The 24,641-nt window shown below is 57.1% G+C and overlaps 2 protein-coding genes across 4 annotated transcripts; both read right to left on the bottom strand.

The window, feature by feature from the left end:
* Positions 1-1,636: 1,636 nt before the first annotated feature.
* Positions 1,637-3,673, bottom strand: TNFRSF13C (TNF receptor superfamily member 13C). Of its 2 annotated transcripts, none has more exons than XM_027543514.1 (3): positions 3,474-3,673; positions 2,842-3,102; positions 1,637-2,318 (listed from the first exon to the last, which is right to left on the bottom strand). In XM_027543514.1, the coding sequence occupies exons 1-3, from the start codon at positions 3,607-3,609 to the stop codon at positions 2,137-2,139; spliced, it is 579 nt and encodes a 192-aa protein (XP_027399315.1). In that variant the 5' UTR covers positions 3,610-3,673; the 3' UTR covers positions 1,637-2,136. The 2 variants fall into 2 exon arrangements, with proteins under 2 accessions (XP_027399315.1, XP_027399314.1); XM_027543513.1 differs by having other exon boundaries at positions 1,638-2,318; positions 2,842-3,105.
* Positions 3,674-12,096: 8,423 nt separating this feature from the next.
* On the bottom strand, positions 12,097-24,430 carry CENPM (centromere protein M). 2 transcript variants are annotated; one of them, XM_027540642.1, is made up of 6 exons: positions 24,284-24,430; positions 23,668-23,747; positions 21,456-21,548; positions 19,405-19,484; positions 18,086-18,177; positions 12,097-13,050 (listed from the first exon to the last, which is right to left on the bottom strand). In XM_027540642.1, exons 1-6 carry the CDS (start codon positions 24,338-24,340, stop codon positions 12,910-12,912), a joined length of 543 nt encoding a protein of 180 aa, XP_027396443.1. In that variant the 5' UTR covers positions 24,341-24,430; the 3' UTR covers positions 12,097-12,909. The 2 variants fall into 2 exon arrangements, with proteins under 2 accessions (XP_027396443.1, XP_027396444.1); XM_027540643.1 differs by lacking the exon at positions 24,284-24,430 and adding an exon at positions 23,860-24,203.
* Between the last annotated feature and the right edge of the window lie 211 nt (positions 24,431-24,641).

The raw sequence follows: 24,641 nt of genomic DNA, 5'->3' as shown, positions 1-24,641 counted from the left end.
CATCTGTATACTGGAGGTGAGGAGTGGGGATCCTCTAGGTTCCCTTCCAGTCCTTGGAGGGCCACAGGCCAGGAGGAGAGCTTTGCATCCAACCCCCACCTCCGTTTTTCAGAAAAGCAAACTGAGACTGGACTAGGGGTTCAGTGGGGACACAGTGGTGCCAGAGGTTTGCATGTCTGGGCCCCAGGGGGCTGCACCCACTTGTGTCACCGCCAGGGCCCACCCCCTGGCTGTGGTAGCAAAGGTGGGGAGGGAGACGGGGGTGGCCGAGAACAGCTCAGGCTCCCCCAACTCTGAGAGGCAGAGAAATGGAAAGTTGGGCCCATTCTGGGCCTGCCCCGACCCTCCTGCCTACAGCCCTCACCCTGACCTCACCTCAGCCACCTGGTGGCTGGGGGGATGGGGGGAGGCATCTGAGATGTGTTCAGGATGGAGAGAAGAGACTCAGATGTGGCTGTCCGGTTCTGGGGGGCGCCAAACGGCGCAAGCCACTGACTATCTTCTGAGCTGGGAAAGGGCTGGGCTGGAAGGGCAGGTGTCTACTGGGCAGCTCTGATGGGCAGGTCAGGAACAGATGGACAGAGAGCTGATGCATGGAAAAGAGCATGGTCAAGGTGGGAGTCCTCTGGCAGTCCAGGGGTTACAACTCCAAACTCTCACTGACAAGGGCATGGGCTCCATCTCTGGTCAGGAACTAAGATCCCACAAGGCGTGCAGCATGGCCCAAAGAAGAGAAAATAATATGGTCAAGAGCCTACAGAGGGGACAACATGGTGCTCAGAATACCGTCTTCTGACTTCCCAATCCCTCGCCCCTTCCAAAGGTGCTAAACTGTGACAAAGTCCAAGGCCACAGTCCAGGACAGAGTCCAGGTCAGGAGGATCTAGCCCTCCTGATCGCAGGAGGTTTGGCAGGAAAGCCAGTAGCTGACTGAGTGCACAGCGTGGTCCAGAACTGGAAGGGAGGGTCTTGATTCCAGGCCCCAGGGCAGGGGCACCACGGTCAGAGGAACAGTTCCACTGGGATGGTGGATGCCTGACTTGGGGAGGACAGGCCACAGAGCGAAGGGCACTCAAAGGACATCAGGTCCAGCTGGTTCAAGGCCACAGGCCTGCCCTGGCCTCCTAACTAAGGCGCCTCCTGCAGGTCCTGGGCCCCGCCCTGTATACAGCGCTGTGTGCCCCAGAGGCCGCTAGCACTCCAGGTGGGCTCATGCCACTGTCAGCATGCCACCAGTGTGCAATTGCAGTCCAGCCCCACAGGCTCCAGACTTCCTCCCAAGCATGAGCCTGGGGCTCTGGAAGCTGCCACCAGGGCAAAAATGGCATCACAGATCTTAGCAGATAGGCCAAGCTCAGGGGTGACCCTAGGATACAGATACCCAAGAACCAGCACAATTCCGGCTATTTCTTAAACCCATCTTGTTCTAAATCCCAAAGCAAACCGGTCAGTTGGTTACTCACTGCTGCCATTTGCATCGGTTTAAAAGCGGGACAGCTCCGAGAGCAAGTATTAAATACAACCCAGTACAAATTAAGCATCCTCCTACTCAATGCTTTCCTAGATTCATTCTGGTTTATGGTGGTTTCCCCAGCTTAAAGGAAAACTCTACTCAGAGTATCCCAACCACTCAAAAAGCACAGAGCTCAGCCATGACCTTTGAGGACTAGGACAGATGGTATGAGTTTATTTTGTGTATTTGTGCTCACTCAGATCAGATCAGTCTCTCAGTTGTGTCCGACTCTTTGCGACCCCATGGAATGTAACCCACCAGGCTCCTCTGTCCATGGGATTCTCCAGGCAAGAGTACTGGAGTGGGTTGCCATTTCCTCCTCCAGGGGATCTTCCCAACCCAGGGATCAAATCCGCCTCCTTAATGTCTCCTGCATTAGATTCTTTACCGCTAGCGCCACCTGGGCAGCCCAGTCTGAGTTTAAGCCAATGCTAACATGCGGTACAATGCCATGCAGTCCAAACCCTGTGGTCTGGGTGCCTGTAGCTCTGCAGGGTTAGCTGGGGAGCAGGTGGGCTCCCAGAAGGGACAGTGGGCACCGGAGTGAAGAACTGAATTCGGCCTCCAAGTCCGGCTGGTGGCCCATAGAGAGGGTGGGGGCCACCTCCTGCCCTCCTCGGTGGCTACTGTAGCTCAGGCCCGGCAGTCTTGGTGGTCACCAGCTCAGTGGAACCCAGTTCTGTGGCTGGCACAGGGACGCTGTGGGTAGGTGGGGTGGCCGCTGGGTCTTCACTGGGCAGAAGCCAGATGGGAGCCGTGGCATCCAGGGTTCCGGGGGAGAGTGTGGTGTCAACATCCAGGGACTCTGGGGTGGGGGTGGGGGGTTGCGGGTGGTGCAGGGTCAGGATTGGCTCGCAGCCGTCCCCACCCACTGTTCTAGAAGCCTCCCTGGTGGGACAGCCCTCTGACTGATGGGAGAGAAGTCAGTTGATAAAGCCCCACTGGTGGGATGGGGTGGGGTGGCACATGATGGGCCCTCAGGATGGGAAGTTGCTAGAGCTGGTTGGCAAAATGCCAGTGCTGACAGAGGGCAAGGAGAGGTGGGAACCAGTCTGGCTGTCCCAGAGAGAGGGTAGGATAGGCCACTCCCCCCCCAACCCTCAACTGGGCTCCCCAGCCTTGGGTTTCTTCCTCACACAGGTCTGGGACATTAGAGCTGTGTCCCTCGCCTGGACTGGGGTCTCTGGCCGGACTATTTCTCTCCATTCGGCCTTGCCTCCTTCACACCATCCCTACCCCTTCACCCACCCCTCCTCGGACCCCTCAAGGGCCACGCTTCCCCTCCGACGGCCCCCAACCCTCTCCAGTCCCCTAGACGAGGAACTTACTGTCTGGGCCTCCGTCCGGGGCCTCCGGGACCTCCGCGGCCTCCGGAGCCTCGGGGACCACCGCCGCGCCCGGCTGCCGCCGCCGGCGCTTCCAGGTCACCAGCCCGAGCAGGGCCAGGGCCAGCGCAAGGCCCAGCAGCGCGGGGGCTCCGAAGAGCAGCGCAGGGAGCGGCAGCGCCGCTTCGGCCTCCGCGGGGGTCCCCGGGCCCGCCGACTCCTGCGGCTGCAGCGCCGTCCCGGGCGCCAGGCTGCTCGGGTCGCCTGCTGGAGGGGACGGGCAGGGGGAGCAGGGGGCGGAGGGAAGGGGGGTGTGGGGAGGGGGAGGGCCGGAGGAAGGTGAGGCTGGGCCGCGGAAGAGGGGGACGGCCGGGCGGGGCAGCGCAGGCCGAGGGGGCGAGAGAGGGCCGTGAGGGCCACGCGCCGACGGCTGGGCCCCCTCCAGGCCCCCGGCTCACATTCCCCACCCCACCTTGCCAGTTAACCCGAGGCCCCCGCCCCCTCCCCACGTCCTGGGACAGGGCGGCGGCGGGTGGGTGGGGAGGGCATGCCTGCGACTCCGAGCATCACCCTCCTTCCCGCTCCAGGGCTGCCCCGTGCGCGCGCGCCATGCGTCGGCGCGGCTCGACTCTTACCCAGTCTAGGCCCCGTCGTCCGGAGGAGACTGCAGGCCACACAGTTGCGGACCAGCGGGTCGAAGCACTGGGTCTGCAGGCACTGCGTGGGTGCCGGCCGGTCCTTGCCCCGCAGGCTTCTCCGCCCTCGCTGCATGCTGCCAGAGCCTCTAGCCTTCTGCGCGCACCCCCGCCGCCGCCGGGACCAAGTCTGGGCTCTGCTGCCCCGCGGGGAGGAAACCGGGCGGGGCGCCACCCACCCCGCCCCAGCCCGCCCTCCTGCCTGCTGGAGTGGGACCACTCTTAGCCCGTGGACCAGCACCCCAGACCCTCTGTGGTTTCTCCATTCAACCATCACCCCTAGACAGCCATGGGGCGGGCCCTATTCTGGGTGCTGAAATCAGGCTGGGACTGAGACCCAGGGGCTTGATCTTGGGGCACAGAGATGGGCCCCTTAAGCAGGACACAGAGCTCTGGGGTGGCGTCCCCAAGGCCAGCCTGTAGTCCCAGGCCATCCTCTCCAGTCCTCTTCCCCTTCCTGCCTCCTCCTTCAGGGAGCCCTCCTGTCCTTCTCAGGCAGCGCTGGTCAGTTTGTCAAACACAACCGGGGCGCCCACATTGTCCCAGGCCCCCTGGGGGACTCCCACACCAGGAGGTGGCAATGGGGGAGGCAGTGCCTCTCCACCACAGCATCACTGAAGGTGATCCCCACGGAGGGGACAGGGAAACTTCATGGACAGGGCAACTTTATGGACAGAACGAGCAGGTGTTTGCTAGATGGAGTGAGGTCCACTGGAGCAGGCAGTTAAACAAAGGCCTTCCACCAAATCCAAAGGCCAGGTAGTGCTGGGACCAGAGGGCGGGGCTGGGTCTTTGACTGAGAGAAGCCACGACTCTGGCTGCAAGGGCACTGGGGAGCCATGGAGGGCTTTCAGCAGGAAGTGTCCCAGTCAGACCTGCCTGTTAAACACTGGCTGGAATGGAGTGCGTAGATAGGGTGGTCCAGGGAGCTCAGTCTCTAGCTCTCAAGCAAGAGGAAGACTCAGACCAACCAATAAATAGATAGACAGACCAAGGCCCAGCAGGCGGTAGGCAGCCCACCCACCTTGACTTCTTTTTCCCAGGGCTGTGTGTGTTCAGGCTGCTCACCCTTGTGTCTCATCGAGGCCCCTCCTGTCTGTCTCTTGTGTTTGGGGCAGCCCCACCTGACTCTCACCTGTGTCTCTCGGACCGAATCTCAGGCAGACACACAAGCCCCCTTGGCCTTCCTGGACAGATGCTGGACCCCCTACTTGGAGCGGCGGGGGGCCAGGGCTAGCAGAAAGCCTCAGGAAGGAGCATGGACTTGGTGCCCTCGTGGTGGGCCTACCAGACCCCGAAGCACTCAGGGCTGGAGGTGCACAGAGGAAAGAGTAACTGTCCAGGGGGCAGGGAGGGGGCTCAGGGCCAGGACTAGATCTTTAGCGGCTGAAGCAGGAGGGAAACCTTCCAGACAGAAGGTGGGACGGACAAGTTCACAAGCAAGAGAGGGGCAAGGGGAAGCTTGCCCTGGGGACCAGCTTGGCTGCTGCCTTGGGGGTCCAAGGCTGCGGATGGGCAGGGCCAGGCCTCGCCCCGCAGGCCCTGGGGGAGTGAGGAGCCCCAGGAGGTACTAGAGTGGGTGGGATTCTCTGAGCTGTGCCTTCGACGGGACCCTCTGCCTGCTGCTGTGCAGCTGCAGCCTGGCCAGGGTGGGCAACGCAGCAAGGAGGCTGGCACCATAGCCCAGGGCCGGGGAATGAGCCAGCAGTTGTTTCAGAGGAAAGAGGGACGTGATGGAATGAGGGGAGCAGGGCTAGGCCCCCCCCAGGTTTCTTGCTCTGGAAACCCTGAGACAGCCGGCCTGCAGGAGCCCGGGGCCCACTGCCTCTCCGTCCCCTGCCCATGGGCCAGCAACTCTGTGGCAGGAAGGTGTAGGCGGTGGGGCAACTGCAAAGGAGAAGTGGGTCTGGGGTGGGGGTGTGGGTGTGAGTGTGGGTGTGTGTTGAGCGGGTAGGGGAGCCAGGAGCCTGCACAGGAGCCAGGGCAGGGCAGGCCCTCCTAGAGGGCAGAGGGGCGGGGGCAAGACAAGAAGACTGGGTCCCCCTCCCCACCCCATCACTACTGATGCCGCTCTTACCTGTTAGCTGTGGGACAGCCGAGCCCTTAATAGCATTGGGCATCTCTTCTAACCTCTGTGTGTGCGTGCTCTTGGCGACCCCATGGACTGTAGCCTGCCAGGCTCCTCCGTCCTTGGAATTTCCCAGGCAAGAATGCTGGAGTGGGTTGCCATGCCCTCCTCCATCCAGGGGCTCTTCCTGACCCAGGGATCGAACCTGCATCTCTTGTGTCTCCTGCCTTGGCGGGCTTGTTCTTTACCTCTGTGCCACCTGGGCAGCCCCTTCTTTGAAGCTGGGTGCCGGACAACTGGGCAGGGGGAGCTGAGTCTCAGGAACCTGGGGGAGAACCTATGCCTGGGGGATGGGAGGGCCAGGTCTGGGGTCGTGTACACAAGCCACCCCTGCACGGGCGGCCCTGGGCCTCTGTCTTCCTGCAGCCGCTCTGACCCTGGCGGAGAGCAGAGGAGGTGACCGGCAGGGCCTCGGGCCATTCGGGGAGAGTGGCGCCTGGTGGTGCAGGCCTCCTGGAAGGAAAGAGGTCCTCGCTGGACACACAGGCTTCCCGGGCGCCTCCTGCGTGCCCGCAGGGGCCTGACTCCAAACCTTTTCACTTTTGCTTCCTAAATAGGGAAGCCGGGAGACCTTGAATCTCTGTTTGGATGACTTAGGGGTTAAGAAATTTCGGGACTTTCCTGGTAGGCCAGTGGTTGAGACTCTGAGCTTCCACTGTAGGGGGCACGGGGTTGAATTTCTGGTTAGGGAACTAAGATCCTACATGCTATGTGCTGCCAAAAAAAAAAAAAGAGAAATTTCACCATCAGACCATATGGTAGAAGTTTATTCCTCAATGTATTTTTTCATATCCTCTGAAGTCAATTTATTACTTTTTAAAATTCACCATCTGTATCACTTTTTAACTGTGAGATTTGACCAAGAGGGAGGGTTAAGTTTCTAAAATCAAATGTGGTTCAAGCAAATGTCCCCTGTGCTCTTGACAGTTTTTACTTTAACTTGGTATCATTACTCTATGTATGCACAAGTAGAAAATTAGGGACTTTGTTGCTGAAAAACCCTTCTAATTGAATGTATTAGTGTTCTCAAGTTTTAATTCACCGAGTTTTTTTTTTTTAATGATTAATTTGAATCTGTCAGGGAAAACAGAGTCTCCTTTGATCTGTCCCCCAAAATACCCCCCAAAACACCCTCCCCATGGTTCTGACACAGGTGCTATCATGATGTCATTTTTTTTCAGATGGGGAAATAGGGACTGTGAGGGGCAGAGGGATGACCCTGCACCTACGGGGGTTGGAGGGGGGTGCGGCTCTGGCTGGGGTCTGTGTCCAGCTGAGCATGAAGTGTGGCCTGTGCCCTTCAAGCCTCAAGGACAGGGTGGGGAAGTGAGGACATTCTGCCTGGTGGATAAGCTCAGTGTCAGGGGTGTGGAGAGGGGAGGCCCCAGGGGCAGAGAGGCCCAGCCCCCAGATCTGGATGTGAAAGTGCTCTGAGACCTGGGATGCCTGTGTTCTTTACTTAAAAATTAGTTTTATTTGTAATTTTGTGACTAATATCTGAACATGTTCTCATGAAAAAAACCCTCATACAATACCGAAGTCGATGAGTAAGAAGGGGCATTTCTCTGCCGCTCCCCAGAGGGGGTGTGTTTTCACTTTGTTGAAGCCTTTCATCCCAGTGTTATTTTTATGCCTTTACATTCTCGTGTACAATCAGGTTTTGTGTTTCATAGAGAGAGGGGCCACGGGCTGTGATGGCCTGTCGGTCTGAGTGCTTGTGTTGGCTCTCTAGTGTCATCTTCTTTTTTGGGGCCAAACCACATAACATGCAAGGTCTTAGTTTTCTGACCCGGGATCCAATCTAGGTCCTGGCAGTGAAGGCGTGGAGCCCTAACCACTGGACCACCGGGGAATTCTGTCTCACTCCATCTCATTTTGTCACAGCGGCCAGGGCCCCCAGAGTCGAGATTCCCTTTACCTTTCTTTATTTTGGGGCTGCACCAGGTCTTCTCTACTGTGAGAGGCTTCCTCTAGTTGCGGTATGCGGGCTTCTCACTGCGGCGGCTTCTCTTTTTTGTGGAGCAAGGGCTCAGTACTTGTGGGACGCAGGCTTAGTTACTCCTTGGCGTGTAGAATCTTCCTGGACCAGGGATTGAACCCATGTCTCTTGCCTTGACGTGGGGATTCCTATCCACTGTGCCTTCAGGGAAAGCCCTCCTTTGCTTTTCTCATGTATTGGGTTGGCTAAAAAGTTTAGTTCAAACTTTTGGCCAACAGATGTCATTTTAGCTCTGACATCCAAGACACTGCCAGAAAGTCTCCTTTCCCACCAGGGAGAATGGGAAGGGTGTGATGTGGGGCCTCTGGACATGGGGAAGTGTTGGGAGAGGCAGGGAGGTCAGCTCAAAGTCCTGGTGAGGCCAGAGGTCCCTGGGACCCCTCTCCCCTTGAATCCAAGTTACACAAGGTGAGACCTTGGAACAGAGGGACAGAGGTGGGAGTGCTCCCTGAGGCTGCCTGTCCAGGAAGCAGTTAGGAAGTCCTCGCCCAGGCTCCCAGGCCCCTCTGCCTATCCTCAAGGCCCCATCCCTCCCCCCGCTACCAATCACACACGTGCAGCCCCAGCAGATCTCTCAGCCTGGCCCCAGGCTGGGGGGTGTGGGCCTCCATGTGAGGTCCGAAAGGAGACCCGGCCCCTCAGCCTCACAGGGAGAGGAGGCCCGCACCCTCTGGGGCCAGGCCTACAGGTACGTAAGGTGGACAGAGATGCTGAGACTTGGCGGGTGGGGCAGACGGGGAGCAGGACCACCACCCAAGGGGCCAGCTGTCCCCAGGCCTCATTCAGGGCACCACCCAGGAGGGACCGGGGATGTACCATGGGTCAAGCAGTGTTCTAGGTTCTGGGGCAATAGCAGGGAACCACAGAGACACAGACCCAACAGTGAGACCACAGAGGAGGCGAGGAGGTGAGACATGCTAGGGAGGAAATGTCAGGAGCGCAGGGCGGCCGGGAGGGCCGGAGCCTTGGCGACCTTGGAACAGGAGGACAGAGGTCCGAGTGACCCTGAGGATGTCTGGGGAGGAGCGGGCGAGGCCCGGGGACCAACGGGCCGCAGCAACCAGGGAGACGGCGGGGTGCATGCCCACCGTGGCCTGGCCCTGTGCCCCCTGCCTTGACCTGTGGGGGAGGTGGTGGCCTCGAGATCCTTTGCAGAGAACAAAGCAAGCTCAGGAGGAGGGATGAGCCAGGCAGCCCCGGGCCCTAAGCCTTCCTGCCACCGCCCCTCCATAGCACTTCTGCCGGTTGATGACATCGGCGGTGGGCGGGGGTGGGGGGTCTAGTCCAGCACAGAGGAGGACCGAGAGCTGGGGTCCCCTCTCAGCCTGGCCGGGCAAGGCTGTTACCCAGTCAGACCAAGCACCCGCTACATGTTAGCTGCAGAGGCCCCCCCAGATGTCTCTGGCACCGCCCCCCCCCCCCGACACCACAGGTCATGGGCACCAGGGATGGCCACGCGCTGTCCCGCCCAGAGCAGCTGTTCAGGGACCCCAGCCCCATCCCTAGGGTCACACTCGATTGGGCCTCACAGCTTCGGGGTGCAGCGAGCTCCGCAGCCCACCCCCTCAGCCTCCCCAGGCCTCGCCCCGTGCCCCATGTCTGTGAGAAGTCCTTTCACAATGATTCTCTGCTTGCACGCTTGCAGCCCCAGGGGAGACTGAGCGGGGCGGGGGTGGCGGGGGAGGGGTTAGGTGAGCAGGCATCTTCTGGAAAGGGTCCCTTTGAGCTGGAGTCCTTCCAGGTAGGCCTGGCCCGGCACCCGGTGTGTTTGGGGAGGGACATCCCGCAGCGGGGCTTTAGTTCAATCACCTCCTGCGCTCATCTCACCCTCCACACCCCTGGGCACAGCCAGCCAACCACTCCCCCCGCAACCCCTGGGGCCACCATCTGCGGAGGGCGTGGAGGGCCAGACCCTGGCAGGTGCGGTGCCTGGCCCTTGGGTTTCTCTGAGCCTCTCGAGGACCTCGCCAGGCTGCGGGGCCCGGGGGTGGGAAGTGAGCCACCCCAGGTCATGCTGCAGGTTGGCCGCAGACCCCGAGGCAGTGGGACGCAAAGGCCGGGTCCTTTCCCACTGCATCACTTCCCCTCTGTGGCCAGGCTGCTCTGTCTTAGCCACAGCCCCAGGCCGCCCCTGCCTCTGCTCGCTGAGGGGTGGCAGAGACGCAGGTGCCAGGCTCGGAGCCCCCTCCTGGGCTGGGAGGGGAAATAGTGTCAGCCCGGGCCCGGGATGCCTGGGTCTGGGTTGCCTTCTACAGAGAGCCTGAGACCCTGGGGCCTGGGCTCGAGGGCTGCCCGCAACCAGGTGGCCTGAAGACCCAAAGAAACCTGTGCCCCTGAGCGTGCCCTGCCCCTCTGGCAGCCTCAATGCCTCACCCTCGTGGTGTGGGGCCCCGATGCCCCCCTCCCTCCCCTGTGTTCTCAGGGAGCATGGAGCCTCAGGCTGCCCACTGCCTTGGACCTGCTGCCCAGGGGTCCATGCCCACCATCAGTAACCACCTCCGACGTGACCGCCTGTGACTGTGGCCAGCCTGAGGTCTTTGAATAGCTTTGAGGTTTTTTTTGTTTGTTTAACATCACAGCTTCTCGCTCTCGGTCCTCACAAGCGGTTGGAAGAGAGGCATCAGTTAGCCTGACCCCAAGCTACAGACGAGGAAACGCAGGCACATCGAGCATGAGAGTCAAGGGCAGCCTTTCCCATCTCCCTCCCTGGCACCAGGCACCTGTGCTGGGCACCACAGGGGCGTCAATACAGGCCCTCCTTCACTTCCCTCCGTCACACCGGCTCCCAGACAGGGTCGCTGACCTCCACTCGCTGGCTGGCTCCCGGGCCTGAGGGCTCAGCTCCGCTGTGAGGCAGAGGCAGGGTTCCAGGGTTCCGGGGCCCCCTCTGAGCTCGCTGGAGCCTTGACAGCATGGAGCTCCCCCAGCATTTGGAAGGCTCCCAGGTCCTCGGCTGGAAAATGTGATGCCATTTCTCTTGTTAAATGGCACCAGGTGGCGAAGAAAATGTGGCACAGGCACCAGAGAGAGAGAGAGGGAGAGAGAGCCCCGTGTTGGCTGGGGGCGGGGAGGGGGTATGGAGGACCCTATTTGACTCCATCCCAGATGTGGCAGGCAGGGCGTACCCACACCCCTGCTCGCTCCTGCTTGGACACCTCGGCCCGTCACCCTCCGCTCCCCTCCAGCAGCCCTCGGGGCCCCAACCTTTATGGCCCAGGCTCCGAGGGGCTGAAGACAAGGCTGGTTTCTAGGACCCCAGGTCCTTCTGGGAAGCTGACCTCCTGAGCCTCAGCTGATCCTGTCCATCCCCGCGGAGACCCACTCCCCACCTCGGCACAGAAGGGGGCCTCCCTCCCCAGATGCGGAGGGAGTTCTGGGCTGGAGCCCCAGGCTCCTACCCTGCTCCCCGCCCTCCCCTCCACGAGGCCTGCCCGCCCCTGTGCTAACGGGCCCCAGCAGGTGGGAATGGCTCTTCAGGGCGCTTTCTCTGGCACAAGGCCCGCGTGTCCACCATTTCTGGGTTCTCACTGCCCAGTAGACATGACCACACCTCTGTTCAATGATTGGGCGCACAAGAGAACCAGAGAGAAAAAGCAGAGCACTGGGCCCAGGGCTGGGCTCTGCCTTCGATTACCTGTGTGGCTGTGGGTATGCCTCTGATGACAACAGTCTCGGTTTCGTTAAATGTAAAATGGGGAAACACTGTCAACTTCACACAGGTCTGCGGGGAGGGCGGGTGGCAGGAGCGACTGTGAGAAGCGCTCGGTAAAGCATGAAGCTCTGCGGAGGTCGGGGTGACGTCTGAGACCTGAACCGAAATCACCGCAGCTGAGGTTCTCGATGGGGGGGTGCCTGGAAGACCAGCCAGGCCTCGGCAAACTTTACTGAGCAAGCACAGGGGTGGAGAGGAGCCCAGGGAGAGGAGAAAGGTGGGTCCCACCCTCATGACTCCTGCACCGAGGTTCAGGTTGGCCCATCCGTCAGTGAAGTGCGTGAGCTGCGGCTGCCATGGCGACATCAAAACAGAGGCCCTGCGGCGTTGGCACTGCCCAGGGCATCAAGCAGGGCCCGTCCTGAGGCCTGAGGATGGAGGGGGGCTGGGAGGGCACTGGCATGCTCCAAGGAAACCAGGACCTAGCTCTCTTCCTCTCCCACCAGACCTCCTCCTCACCCAAGCTCCCACGGGAGCGTCCAGCTGGCCACAGGGGCATGGCTGCAGCTCACACCTGGCTGCCAGGGTTTCTGCAGCCTCATTCAGCATGGCCACAGATTCTAATTAGACCCCGAGAAGAAGGAAAGCGGCCGTCTTCACACAGTCTCTCGCGGCCAGCCCAGAAACCCACCCTCGGTCAAGCTCTCTCACTCAAGACTTCATGGTGTAATTCCTGGATGTGCACCAGCTTTATAACTTAGCTCTGCGTGATTTCACATAATAGTTCAAGTGTTCGTGGAGTGCTTACCTGGCGCCGTGCAAGCATTCACACATTTATTATCAAATACGTGGAGCACAAACAAGCGCAGGAGTAACACAATACACCTCAGGCACCTCACCTTTACCACCATGTCCCTCAACCCTTACGACGCCAGCAAGGTAAGCTGAACAATCTCCATCTAACACCTGGAGAAACTGAGGCTCCGCAGGTCCCATAAGAATGGCAAGGCCAGGATGTGCTGTCGGACTAGGCTCATCGAGTTCAAGCTCCCACTGCCTAACTCTTTTTAAAATATTTATTTATTTGGCTGCACCGGGTCTTAGTTGAGGCACGAAGGGTCTTTAGTTGTGACATGTAGGATCTGGTTCCCTGACCAGGGGTTGAATCCAGGCCCTCGGCACTGGGAGCGCAGTCTTGGCCACTGGACCACCACGGAAGTCCTTACCCACTCTGACTCTTAACTGTTTGGAGTCAGTTTCCTCATCTACAAAATCAAAGTGGTGGATGAGTTCAGTGATGTTCAAACTTTTAGCCATGGACCCTTTGTTCAAACGAAGTCTCGAGAGGAAAGACGTCAGATGGATGAAGACTTGGGGCTCTGCTGGGGTGGGCATGAGAGGGGTGGGGGGCCGGAATCTGACCAGCTGGACTGTCCCCACTGCCTCCCCGGCACTTCCTGTTGGAACACGAGGACTCTGGGCCCTGAGGGAACTGCCCGATGACCCAGGCCTGCCAAGCCTTGGCACCGTCTCCAGCAACAGTGACTGTCAGCCTGGGCACCCAGCCGTAGGGGAGGGTGGCCGGGGGCTGGGGGCCTCACAGGTCCTCCAGGGAGGGGTTCTCGGAGCCCCTCATCAGGGACAGCAGGTTCAGGGCCGAGACGCCGGGCACGTGGCCCGCGCAGATCTGCAGCAGGCGGACCAGGCGCTGCGCCATGGCGGCACGGAAGTCTTCTATCTGCAGAGGAGGAGACAGGACCCCGGTGAGGCGGTGGCCAGAGGGGAGCTGGGAGCGGAGACACGGGGGCAGCCATAGGCACTGCTGCCCCCAGGGCCACCCCCTGTCCGCGCCACACCTCACCGAGCAGCTTCCAACCACCTCAGCTTATGGAAACCCTTCAGACACCCTCCAGGGACACCAGAGACGCTGACCCCTACTCCAGAAGAAACGAAGGCTCAGCAGGCGGGGCTGGCGGGGTCAGCGACACCGTCCAGAGGCATGGTGGGCAACTGTCAAGCTGGGGTCTGAACCAGGGCTACTCCCAACCAATGCTGAGGCGGCACCCCCTGGGATGTCTCTGAGACAGACACGCCCAGGTTGGAAAGGAGGGGTGGGGAGAGTGGTCCTCACGGAGGACAGGGAGGTGCCATCAACAGATGGTCCCTACCCGGAAGGGCTAGTGGGCCCAGAGGAGCCGTGGGATTAGGCAGAGGTAATCAGACTGTATGATGTGAGAGTTGGACTATAAGGAAAGCTGAGCACCGAAGAATTGATGCTTTTGAACTGTGGTGTTGGAGAAGACTCTTGAGAGTCCCTTGGACTGCAAGGAGATCCAACCAGTCCATCCTAAAGGAGGTCAGTCCTGGGTGTTCATTGGAAGGACTGATGTTGAAGCTGAAACTCCAATACTTTGGCCACCTGATGCAGAGCTGACTCATTTGAAAAGACCCTGATGCTGGGAAAGACTGAGGGCAGGAGAAGGGGACGACAGAGGATAAGAGGATGGCATCACTGACACAATGGACATGGGTTTGGATGGACTCCAGGAGTTGGTGATAGACAGGGAGGCCTGGCGTGCTGCGGTTCATGGGGTCAGAAAGAGTTGGACACGACTGAGAGACTGAGCTGAACTGAATCAGACTGTGCGAAGGCCCCAGCTGGCATGGGCGAATGAGCTGCTCCAGAAAGGTAGAAGAATAAACGGTGATGCTCAGATGGCGTCCCCCGACCAATAAGTGGCCTCAGAGAACCTCCTCCTCCTCTTCCTGTTCCCTCTCTAACTGGGGAAAGGGCGCCACCATCCGCCCAGTCACCCAAGCTAGAGCCGGGACATCCTAAAGGCCCCCCTGCTCTTACTCTACCTTGTCACCTGTGAGTCCTGGGTTCCAAGTCCAGGGGCGACATCTCAGTCCTCACACACTGGCCTCATTCTCAGCGGGGTCTCCTCTTAGTGGAGTCTGAGGCAGCTGCTGCCTCCCTGGCAGGCCATTTCTCCCTGGCTCCTGGGACCCACCGGCCCCCAGCTTTTCCTCCCACCTCTCAGGTCGCTCCCTGCTCTGTGTAACACCTCACGACTGGGGCGGGGGTGGGGAGCAGGGGGCGGGGCTTCTCAGGCTGAAAACTCCAGAGTTGACTCTGACTCTTCTTCCTCTCCTGTCTCACAGGCAGGCCATCCACACACCTGTAGCCCAACCCTGGAAACACCCAGCATCAGAGACCATCCCAACTCCCCCTTCCCTGGCCACCACAGAGCCCAGACCACTCTGAACCCAGTCCCCAGGCCCCTCTCCCTATTTCTGCCCTTGCGTCCCTTCAGTCTACTCTTCTCCCAACAGCTGGAGGGGACCCATTCAAAACCCAAGTCGGGCTGCGGCCCTCCCTGGCCCCATACCCCTCCGCTGCCCCAGTCTAACTCAGAGGGAAAGCCAGCATGCCTTTACTGCGACCCACAGAGCCCTGCTGTCTGGCCCAGTGTCAGTCCCCCGGCTCTGCTCCAGGCGCCCATGGCTCCCTGTGGACCCTGAACACGGCAGGCAGCGTCCAAACTCAGGGCCTCTGCACCTGCAGTTTCTCCAGCCTTGTGGGCTTTTCCACCAGGAGGCGCCTCCCTTATGTCTTCACTTAAAGGTCAGATTTTTAGGGAGTCCCTTCACCCCCTATTTAAATCCTGTTGCTTTACCACCACCTGACATGTCACATCACCATGCCCTAACACATCACGCACTCTACTTCCTTACCGTGTTTCCTCCACTAGAACAGGATTGGGAGTGTTAACACTGCTTTGTTCTATGCTGCCTCCCGAGAGCCGAGAACAACACTGGACAGGCTGTAGGTTATGTTAAGAAATATCTGTTAAAGAAACCCTCTGGGCTTTGTGGCCTTGGCCTCCGAACAGTCCCTCCAAATGGCAGCTGCTCTCACTCAGGCTCCACGGTCTGCTTCCTGCAGCCTTGTCCCCGGCCTCCTGCCTCTGGCTGGGCCTCCTCCCATCCACACACCTTACTCCAGAGACGTGACCCCCAGAGAGCTGAGCCCATTGTGACTGCCCCGATGCCGATGGGAAGGAACGGGTGGACTCACTGCCTGGCTTCCAAAGCCCTGCGGATCCTCCTGCCACAGCAGGTGTGACGTGCGGTCTATTTCCCTCCATTGAGGGGCAGGGCCAATGTCAGAGGCATCTGGTTCTCAGGGACTCGCACAGGGCCTAGTAGCAGAGCTGGAAAATAACTGCCCTGGGTGAATCCTGCACCTCCCTGGGTGTGTTTCCTGTCCTGTAAAACGGGGCCAGTGTTTCTTGCCATGCAAAAGCCTCAAAACACGATGAGGCTCCAGCTCATGACGTGGGGGAAAGTGCCCCGGACAGGACCGCACAGGTACCAGGCACGCTGGCTGTCCAAACACTGGGTACATCGGATGAGAGGATGCCAGGCTTAGGTTCTCAGCCCGCCGGCTCCAGGCTGGAAATAGGAAGTCAGCCACAAACCTTTTCTTGGTGGTTCAGATGGTAAAGAATCTGCCTGCCAATGCAGGAGACCCAAGTTTAATCCCTGGGTTGGGAAGATCCCCTGGAGTAGGGCATGGCAACCCACTCCAGTATTCTTGCCTGTAGAATTCCATGGACAGAGGAGCCTGGCGGACTACCGTCCATGGGGTCGCAGCAGAGTCAGACACAACTGAGCGACTACCGTTCTCAGGCTAGAGGGCAACACAGGACCTGGTACAGCCTGCCACCTCCTGGCCGCACGCAGAACTGCACCACCACGCACCCGTCTGCTGTGGATTGCCATTCCCCTTGAGAGCTAAGAAAAGGAAGGCCGTGCGAGTTATCAGTGTGTGTGTGTGTGTGTGTGTGTGTGTGTGTGTGTGTGTGTTGAGGGGAGGGGCTGACTTGTTCAAAGCCATGCAGGCAGCCCGCTAAGCCAGCAAAGAGTCAGCGGCACACCAACCTGGCTCTTCTGCTGACTTACTCGCTGTGTGACTGTGAGCGTGCCGCCTCTCCTGTTGTGAGCAAAGCCAGCAAGGACGGGCACCTCAGGTCCTACCTGTGAGGTCAGAGCCTTGGTCAAGTCGGGGTTCTTAAAACAGCGATCAGATGTGAAACACAGACCTGTGGCAGAGCAGTATGTGCATCTTAAGCAACACACTGAGTAAGAGGCCCTGCTGCTGCTAAGTCGCTTCAGTCGTGTCCGACCCTGTGCGACCCCATAGACGGCAGCCCACCAGGCTCCTCCATCCCTGGGATTCTCCAGGCAAGAACACTGGAGTGGGTTGCCATTTCCTTCTCCAATGCGTGTGAAAAGTGAAAGTGAAGTCACTCAGTCGTGTCCGACTCTTAGTGACCCCATGGACTGCAGCCCACCAGGCTCCTCCGTCCATGGGATTTTCCAGGCAAGAGTACTGGAGTGGGGTGCCGTTGCCTTCTCCAAAGAGGCCCTAGAACAGGTCTAACAGCTTCTGCAGAATCGCAGAAGCTCATGGGGTCCACCGCGTCCCCACAGGACGTGCCAGTGTCTGCTGCTTCTGTTGCTAACAATCACAGGCTCTGCTAACACTACTGTCGCCTCCCATCTACATTCATAATGTTAAATTCCTCCTAGAGGTTAGTGAAAACAGAAGTAATTTTTTTTCTTGTCCAAAGCCACAACTCCCCTGAATTCTTCTCCCTTCAGAATAGAGGGGTCCATAGACCCTGAAATGCTTCTCCCTTCAGACCAGAGAGGTCCATAGACCCCGGCGTCAGCACTTCTGGTCTAGATGGTGAGGATGGACCACACGCTGACTCAGCTCCTTCTGCACCACATCACTTGGCCTTTGGGGACAGGCATAAGACCCAGAACAGAAACACAAATCTTTAAAATGAACCTCAAAACCAGTAAACCTAACTTATATGGGGAAAGAGTCGGAAAAAGAACGGATACATGTATACCTGAATCACTTTGCTGTACACTGAAACAACACAGCACTGTAAATCAATATACTCCAGTATAAAAAATAAACAGACAGAACCCTAAAGCAACTGAGCGGGTCTGGTGTGCAGGTGGGGCAGCCCAGGACCCGGGAGCCCTCAGCAGACCCCCAGAGGGAGCAGAATCAACTCTTGCCGAGAACCCTTTAGCAAAATGTCTTCAGGCTCCACACTACACACAGAGAGGCTGGAGAGCAAAACTCATCAGCAAAGCAGAAATCTGCTGTACCACCCTCACAGCTAGGATTCAGCTTGTGAGAAACCCCAGGAGAAGCGAGTCAGGGCAGAACCAACATCACATGTATCCATTCAGCCATCCATCCACCTACCCACCCAACTTCCACCCTTGCTGCCTGCTGGACCCCCTGCCCCAGGCTGGGAGCAGACAAGGTCTGCGATCCAGGGAGGTAAGGGGGAATGGAGGGCATCCTGACTGCTGGTTAATGAGACAGACAGGATGCCTGGCCTCACAGCTCTTACATCCCGGCAGGAAAAGTGAGATATTAACAGGGACCCATAGACACACACACACAAGACTTGGTCATGAGTACAGAGAAAAATGTCAAAGCATTGGCACCTGGTGCACAAACGGAACTCAAGATGTCACCCTACTTTACAGGGGTGCACCCAAGGCTCACGGTGACCCACCCACAGACAGTGAGTGGAAAAGCCAGGATTCCAACGAGGATCTGGCCTCCACATCAGGAGCCCCTTTGCTCGGGTACTCATGATCCTCCAAGAAGCACCCCGCCATGCCCTCTGTGTTCTGACTGTGCCATCCCATGGCCCACGTGAGCAGGTCCTCACCTCTAGGTCACAGAAGAGCAGGGGGCTCCGGTAGGTGTGGGCCAGCTTGACCACGGTGTTCCGGTGGATGCTGCAGTGGCTGTCCCGCCCAGCTGCAAAGAAGCCACGCCGGTCACCTCCACCTCATGGCTATGATGGAGGAGGCACTGGGCCCAGGAGGTCACGTCCCCTCTCTGGGCCACAGTTTCTACCTTCTTTTCAGGGCAGTCAAGATCATCAGATCAGAAAACAGGCTAAAGGGACTTGATAGAATCGGAATAAACCCATGAGTTTCCTCGTCTATGAAATGAGGAGCATAACAGCACCTACTCTGCTGAGTTACTAGAGAAAGCCCGTGAGCGAATACAGAGAAGTGACCTGGCATTCACTTCTCCACCAAAGCTTACTGAGAATAATGGGAGCCAGGCCCTTCACGCCAGGAGCTCGCAGTGCAGCTGGGGGAGGCGGGCAGACACACCATCAGTGTAGGCAGAAGGGTGAGGAGTCTGACAGAGGCCTGCATGGACACCCCGAGGGCCCAGACAGCAGGGCTGGTCAGGAAGGTGTCCCCCAGGGGGCAGAAAATGGGGGTCAGGCACATAAAAAGAGGAAAAAGTATTTATGAGAAGCCACATGGTATAATCATTAAAGGCGTGGGCCCTGGAACATGACCAGCTAAGTATGAATTCTGCTCTACCACTGTCTAGCTATGGAGCCTTGGACGAGTTACCTAACCTCATGACCAGCTTCCTTCGCTGTAAAAGAGAAACAACAGTACCTACCTCAATAGTACTTTTTGTGAAAATTAAGTGATACAGAAACAAAGCACTTCGACAGAGTCTGGTCTATAGTGAGTACTCAATATAGGTTAGCTATATTTTTTTAGGTTTTTTTTTTTTTTAATGTGGATCATTTTTAAAGTTTCTATTGAATTTGTTACAATATTGTTCCTGTCTTATGTTTTGGTTCTTTGGCCAGATGGCATGTGGGATCTTAGCTGCCTGACCAGGGACTGAAGCCTCACCCCCTGCACTGGAAGGCAAATTCTTACCCACTCGAGTGCCAGGGAAGTCCCCGAGGTTAGCTACTATTATTTCCACTGTTAACATTACAGAGTCTCGGAGAACTATCTGAAGAAGAGTAACAGGAGATGAGCCACCAGGCACCCCAGGGCAATGATCTCGGCAGAATTAACCTGGCAGAACGATCAGCTCCGACTTGCTTTATGGAGACAGACAGCAGTCAGATTCCAAAGCCCACGGCCTCCCCATCACCCAGGCTGCCTCTGCACGGAGTCTACCACGGGCGCACCCACGGCAGCAGGCAGGGGAGGCACTCACCCCCCGTGGCGAGGAAGGCCACCTTCCCCAGGAAGAAGGCTGCGTCCAGGTGGCACAGGGACTCCTCCACGCTCTGCAGGCTGGGGCGGCCAGGCCAGGGCAAGAAAACAAGCAGAGGACATACCTCACAACAGAGAAGGCAGAAGAAACCCCCACGCCTCTGATCCCAGAGAGGCCAGGGCATAAGACGAGGGTGACGGGAGACAGCCCTGGAGGAACACTTTGTCCTTTTGTAGCTTTAAACTGCTTCTAATTACAAAGTGAGTCAAGTCTGTGAAATGATCAAATAGTAAATACTGGTGTACAAGTAAAAAGTAAAACTCCCTGTCTCCAGTACCACCTCTAGTTTTAACTCCCCAGAGATGACTGCCACAATAGTTTGGGGTGTGATTCTTCTGGAATTTTCTTCATATGCAAATCCAGACAGTGATATGTATAAGCAGCCAGTTAGGTCTAATTGGGTTCGATGTCTCTGTTACATTCTTTGGAATGACCACACTGTACCCCAAACTAACTGCCTGCCCTGTGGTGGACATTTAAATGGTCTCTACTTTTTCACCTTCACAAAGAGCGCTGCATGAATATTGTTTCCTACGTCTCCTACTAAGCAGATGTTTCTGTAGAACAGACGCTGGAAGTAGAAGGGCTGTCTTTTTAAGTATGTGTCTTTTTAAAGTGTGGATAACTATTGCTGAATTGCTTTCCAGTAAAATGACAGCTATTTTAAGTCATATCAGTTGTATGAAAACACTCTTTTCCTCTAAACAAGGGCACCTTGACCTGCTGGGTTGAGGCTTTCACTCACTGGTGTCCAGGGAGTGATGAAAGATTGTTGTCTTCCAGGCCAAAAGCCATCTCAGTAGGGCTTCATGAATGAACAAGGCCTGAGACCAACAGCCCTATGGCGCAGACGGTTCTCCGGTGTCCCTTCTGGTAAACAGAGAGGCCTCACCCAAACAGCAGCAGACCTGTGAGCCAAGGGAGCCCACAGCAGGTCTCAGCCCTTTCTTGCCCCCCCTGGGCCTAAGTCCCTGCTGACTGGTTCCCAGCGGTCAGGTCGTGTGGTCTGGACCCAATCCTTGTGTCTGCTGTCTCCGTGCCCCCCGGTTTTCAGGCGTTTCTCCCACAGCCTTCCCTTATCCCCCACCACAGGACTAGGTATCTGCCCTGGTTTCTGTGCTGGACCCTGTGTCCTCAGCCAGCTGTCTCCAGGAAGGAGGGGAGACCTTCCACCTGTATTCCCTAGATCGGCTGCAGTCCTGACCCCAGGGCTGCCAGCACGGTGGGGAGGCCAGGCCAGGCCACAGGCATGAACATCACCCACGCTGCCACTGCCCCAGCCCTAGAGTGGACGGGGCTCTGAGCCCGCGCAGGCCTGGACGGTCCTCCGCACATGCTGTGCTCCTGCCTTTACACCAGCCCTCCACCTGGGACATCGCTCACGGTCACCCTTGCCTGGCTAACGCCTCCTCACCTCTCAGGTGGTTTTTAACTGACTCATTGCCGTGTGTGGCTTCTGTGCTCTTAGTTCCCCGACCAGGGACTGAACCCAGGCCCCCACAGTGAAAGTGTTGAGTCTTAACCACTGAACCGCCAGGTAATTCCCTCCGGTGTCTATGTAGATGTCACCTCCGCCAGGAAGTCTAGCTTGACCTAAGTCCTCAGAGGCAGAGGTCTTGTCCAGGCTCTCACAGTCCCAGGCTTCCCCCTTTGACAGTACACTTCACAGGTACTGTAAGTGTCTGTTCAAAAGTCTAGATTCTCCCCTAACAGACCTTGTTCTCAAGGTCCGTCTCACTCACATCTGTGCTGCTCTCAGGAAGGCAGAGTGGCCCCAGCGAGCATTAGACAAATGACAGGTGACACCGCTGGCATGTGTCAGCGTCTTCTAAACATCTGGCGTTGGCGCTGGCTCCTCCCTCCTCACCGTCTAGGCTGCCCCCAGACAGCCTCTCCCATTCTCCTCTCCTTCCCTTGACAAGTGAGGCCACCATCCCAGCACAGCCCTAAGGCGCCCCTGAGCACTGACAGCCCCATCCCCTGGCTCTCACCTGAGTTTGCTGTGCAGGTTGACCACGAACACAATCAAGTCAATTCGGGGCCGATTCACGCTGCACGGCAGAGGGAGGGACCTTGCTAAGTGGCTGAAAAACAAGAGATTGCAGGACTCAAGGTACATGTGCCCACATCACAATGACCGTTCACACGCTACCCTTTGTAGGGGAAGAGGCTGTAAAAAGCTCCTCCCCTATTCACCTGAAGCTTCTATGTGTGTTTTAAAAATATTTATTTATTTGGCTGTGCCAAGTCTTAGTTGTGGCACGCAGAATCTTCGATCTTTGTTGCTGTATGTGGGATCTGTGTTGCTGTATGTGGGATCTGCGTTGCTGTATGTGGGATCTGCGTTGCTGTATGTGGGATCTGTGTTGCTGTATGTGGGATCTGTGTTGCTGTATGTGGGATCTTTGCATCCTGCAGGAATTTTTTTTTCTTAGTTGTGGCTTGTGGGATCTAATCCCCGACCAGGGATCAAACCCGACCCCCCTGCATTAGGAGCATGGGGCCTTAGCCACTGTACCACCAGGGAAGCCCCCACAGGAAGCTTTTGTGGGCAAGACTCCTCAAGTGAGCACAGAGGCAGGGCAGAGCTGTTCTTATTCAGATTACCCCTGCTTTACTCTCCCTGCCAGAAAGTTTAGTAACTGCTTTGGCAAGACGGGGTTTGGGATATAAGATGGCATCTAGCCATCTATCCTGAATGCTGGGAGGGAGGCCAGGCTCAGAAGGGGAGGGGAAGGTGTTAGACTATGAAGTTTAGGGGTTAAGACTGAAGCCCTTTGGAGTGAGATAGAAGTGGGTTTAAATCCCAGTCTGTCAACTATCAGCTGTGTGACACTGGGAAGTCACCCTCAACATTCTTGTAAGTACCTGGTCTCAGATTGTCAAATACCCACCTGAAGCGGTTTTTTTTTTTGAATCCTCTATTTCTGCCCATTTCCATTTATTCCTATTACTCATCTGCCCCTACCCCTCAGCTTCTAATTCAAGAATACCAAAAAGTATACAAAATATAACAAAAGTTAAAACACACACACACACTCCTAAAAGTTCAGTTACCTAAAAATTACTACTATTAGTGTTAGAACATTTTTCTAACTATCTTTCCATGTACAAATGTATACACATTCAGACACTAGACTATAGTAGATGGAATCTAGAAACAGGGTAATAGGATTTCCTTTTTTAGTAATGATTTCCATCTTGCTCAAGGAAGGCAATTTGGTCCACATTTTCCTTTAACTCTGATGCCAATTATTTTTTAATCTTTTCCTGTTTCTGAGCTACGGGATTGAGTTTATCGGTGATTGTGTTTGGTGTTCTATAGCCTAGGAGCCTGGTAAGACAGGTGGGGCACAGATGGACCCATAAACAATCTTTATCTCGAGGGAAAGACGATGTTCTCGCTAGGAAAGGGCATTTCCAATTCCCATAAAGGAAATACCCTTTAGATTTGGATCATTCAACACAGACCCTTGGAGTTTGTCTTTCAATCAGGGAGAATGACACCCACATATACTCAGTCACTTGACTCCTGCCAGCAGCTGTTTCTACTCCCTATCAGCTAGAAAAATGAAAGCAAAATATACTTTAGTCATCTTTTCTCCAAATTTGGGAAGTATCTGAGTAACTGTTCTGGGCCAAGTACTGCTCAAGGCAGTGGGGCTTCTTCACCAGTCAGTAAAAGTGAAAGTCCCTGCCCTCAAGGGGCTAACCTCGGGGTGCCTCGGGGCGGCAGACTGGAAACAAACAAATATGTGAATAAGGAAATTTCTTTTTTTTTTTAAACAAGCTCTGGACAGTTTTATTAAAGAAAAATTGTACATGGTTTACTTTTCACCAGTCTGTTCTGGCATGCTTCTAGTATCAGAATCACCTGGATCAATGATAGCCAGTGTGCATACTCTGTAATATTTTCCACATGCTGTGCCCGATTCAATATTATTGCCACTGTAGTGATGGACATCAGTTTTGGCCAACGTGGCATAATATGGAAATTTCTTTATAGTGACAAGTGCTAGAGGGAAACAGAAAAACTGGCGTGACAGAGGATGCTTTACACGGGGACAGATCACGCGTCAGGACGGAGACTCCGAGCGGTGGGTCAAAATTCGCCCCACCTGCGTCGGCCTCTCTGACCTTCCGCTCCACCCCTCCCCGCTCTCCCAAGCCAGCGATTGGACATCTCCAGGGCAGGCTACTTACACCTTCAGCTCCGAGGTGCAGTCCGCCTTGAGCATCGAATCGGCCAGTTGCTGCAGAAGAGCATCCTCCGTGCCCACCAGCTGCCCAGAGAGAGAAGGCGGCCAATGGACCTCTGGATACAGCAGCCCCGCCGCTGGGCCCGGACGGCCGCGATCCCGGGATTCTGGCTGTAGCGCGCGAGGCACTTTTTACCGAGGGGACTACGGCAGGCATTGGTGAGGGTCTGAGGTTTGCATCCGCTCCGGTTCCGCTCACTACCTGCCCCGCTCGCCCCCGAACCCTCCCTGGAACAGCCTGGTTTCTACCGGAGGCCTGACACGGATACAGGGGGAAAACCACAACCGCGTCTTAGACCGCCTGCATCCACCCTGCGCGCGGGCTCCCGGCCCAGCCGCTCCACCAATCGGAAACTCAGAAAGAGCACTTATTGGTGGAGACATCCCACGGCGTCAAGAGGGCAGCGAACTCTGACTGATTCAGAGAGAGGCTCTCCCGCCCACCACACTCCCGCCGGAGCAGCCCGGGCCAGAATCTCAGAGAGCCACAGAGGGCCTGGCCGCTGAAGCGCGGCCCAGGAGGAAAGGCGGGCGCGGGAATCCGGGCTGCTGACGCCTACCAAGATGGTGGCCGTGTTCAGGCCAGGCAGCTTGTCCAGCGGCCGTAACGCCGACATCCCCGGTGACTGACGGAACTGCGGGTCGCAGGGTGCGCGCCGGGCTTTCAAACAGCCCTCCGGCCCGGCCCTTGTGCGTAACCGCGGGTCACGTGACACCGTCTGGGCGGGGCTTCCTGTGGGGCGGGGCCGGGCAGGGCCTTCTTAAAGGAGACACTACCGCTGGGGGATAGCCGATTAACACGGAGAAGGCAGTGGCAACTTACTCCAGTACTCTTGCTTGGAAAATCCCATGGACGAAGGAGCCTGGTAGGCTGCAGTCCATGGGGTCTCGAAGAGTCGGACACTTACTGAGCGACTT

Source organism: Bos indicus x Bos taurus, chromosome 5 (assembly GCF_003369695.1).
Source record: "Bos indicus x Bos taurus breed Angus x Brahman F1 hybrid chromosome 5, Bos_hybrid_MaternalHap_v2.0, whole genome shotgun sequence".
NCBI lineage: Eukaryota > Metazoa > Chordata > Mammalia > Artiodactyla > Bovidae > Bos > Bos indicus x Bos taurus.
Note: the sequence above shows the minus strand (reverse complement) of the source record. Positions and strands in the feature narration are given on the sequence as shown.